General features: G+C 35.6%; 1 protein-coding gene across 2 annotated transcripts; it reads left to right on the forward strand.

Annotated features, from left to right (window-relative positions):
* Positions 1-588: 588 nt before the first annotated feature.
* Positions 589-4,446, forward strand: manbal (mannosidase beta like). Of its 2 annotated transcripts, none has more exons than XM_059329504.1 (3): positions 589-777; positions 1,752-1,931; positions 3,995-4,446. In XM_059329504.1, the coding sequence occupies exons 2-3, from the start codon at positions 1,782-1,784 to the stop codon at positions 4,103-4,105; spliced, it is 261 nt and encodes an 86-aa protein (XP_059185487.1). In that variant the 5' UTR covers positions 589-777; positions 1,752-1,781; the 3' UTR covers positions 4,106-4,446. The 2 variants fall into 2 exon arrangements, with proteins under 2 accessions (XP_059185487.1, XP_059185486.1); XM_059329503.1 differs by having other exon boundaries at positions 592-777; positions 1,748-1,931.
* The last annotated feature ends 2,108 nt before the right edge of the window (positions 4,447-6,554 follow it).

The following is a 6,554-nucleotide window of genomic DNA, read 5'->3' on the forward strand; positions in this document are numbered from 1 at the left end:
TGGCATTAATTCAGCCATCATTATTATGAAAGTTTTAAAACCTTTATTTATTTATATATTTTTTTATTATTATTATTATTATTATTATTAATAATAATTTATTTTTACTTGTGTTAATAAATGGCACTGTATTGGAATGTATTTGTACAGCGCAAATACTCCACTATATTTATTTTTATTATTTTAATTACGTTGCAAATTCAGATTGATCAAAATATAATCAACAAATTATAATGTGTTATCGCAACTTAAGATAAAATAAAAGAATTTTAAAAAGACCACTCTTGATAGGCTACATGAATAATTATAATCCAATAATATAATATGCATAACGTTAAGATGGACGATTCTGTATAATGGATACTACTTTTGGCACTTTATATTTTGATGCTAATGATTTATTATTTTGAGTGCATTACTGTAGTATTTCTATACTGGTGTTACTACTTTCACTAGATCGCTCACTACTTTCCTCTCAAAGTAGTGAGAGTGAAAGCTTTCTATTTTTTCCCCAGGCCTAAAATAAAAATAATGACACATATGAAACGCTAGAGGGCGTCATTTCCAAAACAATCATTCACCGGATCGGAAGTGGTTCACATCTTTGTGACAACACTTCCGGCAAAGGGATGGGATTTTTTTCCTCCCTTTGTGAGCTAAATTAGCATTTTTTTCCCTCAGTATTTCACAGCTTTACCTACTTTTTTTGTTTTTGCCTTGACTTTGATGGAAACATCCTTGTAACGACAAGAGAAGAGTGAAATATTCCCGCCATTGGTGAGCTTCTTCTTCTTCTTCTTCCAGCGTTCATTGTACTTATAAATAACGTTAGCTTAAAGTCCTCATTTGCGTTGTAAGTGTGTCCTACATGTGTCTATTCACAGTAAAAAATATACAGTAAATGTTTTATTTTATCAGCACGACTATATGAAAGTGGTATACATCATTTTATTCACATTTACACGCTCAAGCCCCCTCTAGAGCCAGTGAATACCTGTAGGGTGGACATCGAGGTGGTGCCAAGTTATCTAGGTGTATACCTGGATAATAAGTTGGACTGGTCCCTGTAAACAGACGCTCTCTACAAAAAGAGGCAGAGCCGCCTCTTTTTCTTAAGGAAGCTCAGATCTCTGTACATCTGTAGTGCGATGCTGCAGATGTTTTATCAGTCTGTGGTGGTAGTGTGTTGTTTTATGCTGCAGTCTGCTGGGGAGGCAGCATCACACACAGAGATGAAGGCGGTTGGACAGACTGGTCTAAAGAGCTGGTTCTGTGGTTGGAGCCAGGTTGGACACACTGGAGGAGGTGGTGGAGAGATGACCTGTCAAGATGTTGGAGGCCATCCTGAAATACCCAGATCATCCGCTACACAAAACCTTTATGGACCGAAAAAACAGCAGTGGACGGCTCCTCTCTCTCCGTTGCAGGACCAAAACGTACAAAAGATCCTTTGCTCCTACAGCCATCAGGCTGTCTCATTCTAACAGAGATTTTTACCAGACTAACTGAATTTCCCCTCTGGGATAAATAAAGTGATTTTGATTGATTTGATTTAATTCACATGTACACGCTTGTCTTCTGTTATAAGTTAGCTAAGTGTTTGAGTGGGCACTGGGCAGATCTTCAGCTGCAATATGAGATAATTTATCTCCTTAATTTTTCCTGGGACCCCACTAAACCCCCCCATATACTACATTTTGGTGTCACTGATGTTTTTTTTCTGACTGTGTTCCTGTTGTTTGCACAGAAAGGTTGCAACAGACCAAAGCAGCAGCTGCAGCATGTCTCCAGAACTAGACCTGTCCCCCCCAGAGGTCCCTGAGCCCACCTTTCTAGAGAGCCTCCTGCGCTACGGGCTGTTTCTGGGAGCCATCTTCCAGCTCATCTGCATCCTGGCTATCCTCATACCTACATCCAAGGGACATGAACAGGTGAGGAAACACCAAGGGAAGGAGTTGAGTTAGCTTTGTGCAAAGTCTGTTTCCCTCCCCTTTAAACAGTGTACCCCATGCTGTTGTGGTTGTCATAGTTAGGTGATGTGACTAATCAGGTTTAAAGAAATATGTCAGGGAATTAAGGCGAAAACAGACTTCCAAATAACACTAGCAGTGAGTTAAACATCACTGTACACCATAGCCTCTACCTTAAAATAAGATTACACATTTCTTTAATAGCCCCACAACAAGAACATTTTCAGTGTTACTGCAGAAAAAATATAGAGCAAAAATAGAAAGAAGCATCAGTAAAATGACAATAAATAGTAAACAAGCAATATTAACAAGGAATATAAAGGTATTTACAATTTAAACAAGAAATCTAAAAATTTGGAACAACATAGACAGACTTAACAGCTATTAACAGCTGTGTTTTGTGTCATTTGCGTTCATATCCTTTTTTCTTTTTTTTTTCTTCTTACACAAAGGGGACCTTGTGTATAAAAAACACAACTGTTGCAGTTGAACCCAAAATGTCACATCTATATTCTCATGGTTTTAATCTACTTTATCATCAGGACACATATTGTCAATTACACCTGTTAATCAGACTAAATTACCTGATTATTGTATTTAAATGGTTGAATCTAGCTGTGTGCTGCAAATTGTAAGTCTGAAACCAGGTCAGTGTCAGTGAAATTGCTTAAATGAATGGCTTGGTCTCCCACACAGATTTCCAAATCTATTCGTTCTGTTTTTCAGACTTTTTGTGAGGGGGGTTCAATTCAGTTATTTTTTTCTCAGCATGACAACATCAGTTTGGGTTTATTGTGACTCAATCGAACGGTTAAAAAACATTTTCGGTGTGCAGCTTGGCATTCTTTTTCACAACAAATTACAAGTATACACAGGTGTTTCTCACAAAAATACCTGACAAACATAAATTCAATTTTACAATTTTTCAGCCACAACACCATACAGCCAAGTTCTTTAGTTAGACAGCTAGTCTGTAGCCAGTGCAAATAACTTGTATTTTTTATATACAGTATGTGACTTCACATAATGCAGTCTGTCAGTTAACAACAGCCTTGGTAATATGTCTAAAAAAAGGTTATGCTTTTGACATGGAAGTAATATATTACTGAAAGAGTTAAAGTTCTGTTATGTCATGATTCGACAACAGAAGTAGTGCAACACAATATTCTCTATCGTCGCTACATCTGATATTAATAATATATAATCCGACACATTTGCCGTGTGGCACTTCTGCCGATAGTATAACTAGGAACATGGTTTAATTATTATCTTAAGATCTACAGCTTATGCAGTAACGTTCTGTCAAATTAATCCTGCATTATGCTTCCATTCAGTCTTTTCTGAAATACAGAGAAACCAGACATCAGCTAGAAATAGTGGTGCAGAATGTCTTATTTTTGAATGTCCATGAAGACAAAGCCTCCACAGGCTACTCCCACAGTCTCCATACTAACAACTGTCAGGAGAGATTATTTATATACAAGAGCAATTAAATCCACTGTCTAATTATTCTATTTTCAGACACTGTCATCAGATGCACTGATTACTCTCCACAGCATGTCGCTATTTCATCTGTTACAGCAGCCCACTGTCATTCTGCCTCGCCATAAAAAGACAGAAACAGTTCTGACATAAAGAAAGTGTCAAAACATGTCTGAATTACTTTTGTTTTGTGCGTGTGTTTTTTTTCCTGCATTTTATTTGCGATAGTTTCCACACTGTCTTTACTATCTGGAGTGATGAAAAACCGCATTACCAAAATGCAAATTCATTTTTTCCCACTACTTACTAGCCCTCTATGTACAGTATATATTGTATAAAAAAACAACTGTGTCACGACAGGATTTACTTGGAAAATAATACCTTGGCAAATACTGCATGTGCGAGCATCATCCAAATACACCTTCGAAACAGTTATCTAATCATGCTTAGCAGTCATGTATTTTTGCACCATATTTAAAATGACTCAGAGGATTACTTGTGAAATTACAGGGTGGTTTATGCTTCCTGTGTTTGCTTTACAGGAGGAGACTGAGTCCATCGATAGCAGAGCCACTGAACAGATGAAGAAACCTAAAGGACCTGCACCGCAGATTCGACAGAAACCGAAAAAAGAGAGCAAAAAGAAGCGATAGTGCAGTGTGCGAGTGTTTCCAGTTTGTGTGATTGGGTGCGTGTAATTATCATAAGTGAGTCAATATTGGCTTTTACCAATACAGTTATCACTACAAGCATATAAAAACACTTAATTTCATACAACAATAAAATGATGTGCATTTAATTTGAGACTCTTCCGAATGACCTTGGAGCAGGTGTCCTTCACACAGTATTACACAGAGCAAACATTCATAGTGTTTGCTGATTGTTTATACAGCTATATATTTTATTGGATATTTGTTTTTCTTTTATAATTGATCAATGATTGAATTTAATCTGGAATTCAACAGACAAATAAACACATTATGTAGTCATTCACCTCAGCTGTTTTATATTCATGACTAAATTTCTGTTTGGCTTAAATGAGTCAGAATGAGATCATGTCCTGTCTTTATATTTATTCCCTTTGTGTTGCTGAATACATCACGACTTCCTTGTATAGCTACAGTGTAGTGGCACCGGAAAAGCATGTTTCACGTCGAGTAAGGTATTTCTAATTCATTATTTTCCTCTTTTGTTTACATTTTCAGGATATTCAGACACCATTGATGATGCCCAGAGTGGTTGCCTTACCAAAATAAAAAAGCTACATAATAAGGGATGGTTAAGCCACATAAGTAGGGCATAGGTTTATTAAATGAACAAATTTAAGGAATAGCCTACTTCTTGAAAATGCATTTGCATGTTAAAAATGACTATTTTTGAATCTTTAAAATATAGGCTAGGCCTAAAAAAAACAGAGTAGCCTACATACAGTGGATCAAAATACTGTCTTGACTTACTGTCAAGACTGAAGATAATGTATTATTGATTATGATAATGATTATTGTTTCATTTACTTTGTGATTTCCTGGAGAAGTTGTTTGGTCTATAAATAGGAGATAATGAAAAAATCAGAAAAGCCCAAGGTTACATCTTCATATGTGTTGTTTTGTCTGGTCAAAAACTCAAAACAAAGATATTTAATGTATTGTCACATGAGACAAAGAAAACTTAAAAATGTTCCCATTTGAGGGACTGAAAAAGAAAATTGGGTTAAATAGAGTTGGTCAACTGTTCGTTTTTGCTAAATTCATATTTAATTTAATGTAAAATGAGAGCATTGAATATAAGAAATATAAACAACTTCCAAGGTGTTGCCAGCTTGGCTATGTTTAAGTTTATACCTTAAATATATATATGATTAGTTCAAGTTGGCTCCTGCAGTTATCAAATGTATTTGTTATTTTATTAAACTTGTTGAAATGTTTTTGTATGTTAAGAACAAAAGAATTGTATTTAATGGAGTTGGGCAACTGTTCACTTCTTAAATTCACATTTAATTACATCTAAAATGACAGCATCACATATTTTTGTATTTACTAAACTTCCAAAGTGTTGCCAGTTTCGCTATGTTTACGCTAACATCTCAAAAGTATACAATATTTGTTTATTTGCTTCAAGTTGTTTACTGCAAGTAGTTCCGACAGTCTATGTCCGGTCCTAAGTTGTGATAGGCTGATTAAAGTTCGAAGCCGTTGTAATAGAACGTTTTGGGCGCATAACTGTTAGCTTTTAATATTAATGCGCCGAGCCAAAGTTACCGTTAATAACAGCGAATTGTGATTTTCTGACTGTCGCTTAGCAACCGATTTCTCTAGCCAGGAGTGAGGCTGATTTGGTACCGGATGACACGTGACATGCATATACTAAATATCTCTGCCGTCTTGATGGGACTACTTTTTTTTAAAACAACAACTTCTCAATCGTGACTCCATATCGTCACCCTGTTAAAATAATCACCTAAATCATTTTTTCAAGTTTTGCAGGAAACACAAAAAACTTCACCAAAAGTGTAACATATGACATTTATTGATCATTTCACTCAAAAAGGATGTAACAAAGGATGGCTATTGGCATAGTAATAATAACACTGTGTAAATGATGTAACTTAAGAGAAATAAATGACAATTTTTTGAACATGCCTTTGTGACTTCAGCAAGATATGGTAACACTTTATTTTGAAGGTGTCTACATAAGTCACACAAGCCTGTCAGAAACATGACATGACAACTATCATGTGTCATTATTAATGTTCATGACACATCCCATGTCATGTTTATGACACGTTCATGTCACTCTTATGAGGACACCTTAGAGTAAAGTGTTACCAATATTAGTGTCAACAATAAAACAGTGATAAACTAAACTGATAAGTAAACAATCTCCCTCTAGCTCTTCTTTGCTGGGTTCTTATCTGATGCCTATGAATGTGGCAAATTGTCAAAGAAGTGATTATTTTAACTCTATGGAGTCTTGGGCTATTTTGTCCATTTTTGAATCCTTGTCATGTCTTTTCTTGTCTTTGTAAGTCATTTTGTGGGTTTTGTTGGTCATTTGTGTCTTTTTTGGTCATTTTGTGTCTGTAGTTGTGTCTTTCTTAGTTAT

The sequence above is a fragment of the Centropristis striata genome, chromosome 3, assembly GCF_030273125.1.
Source record: "Centropristis striata isolate RG_2023a ecotype Rhode Island chromosome 3, C.striata_1.0, whole genome shotgun sequence".
NCBI classification, from domain to species: Eukaryota; Metazoa; Chordata; class Actinopteri; order Perciformes; family Serranidae; genus Centropristis; species Centropristis striata.

Bases quoted from the DNA above. Each gene is read 5' to 3' on its own strand.
- manbal (XM_059329504.1), top strand. From the start codon at position 1,782: ATGTCTCCAGAACTAGACCTGTCCCCCCCAGAGGTCCCTGAGCCCACC. The intron at 1,932-3,994 runs GTGAGGAAACAC...TTTGCTTTACAG, and splicing joins CATCCAAGGGACATGAACAG to GAGGAGACTGAGTCCATCGA.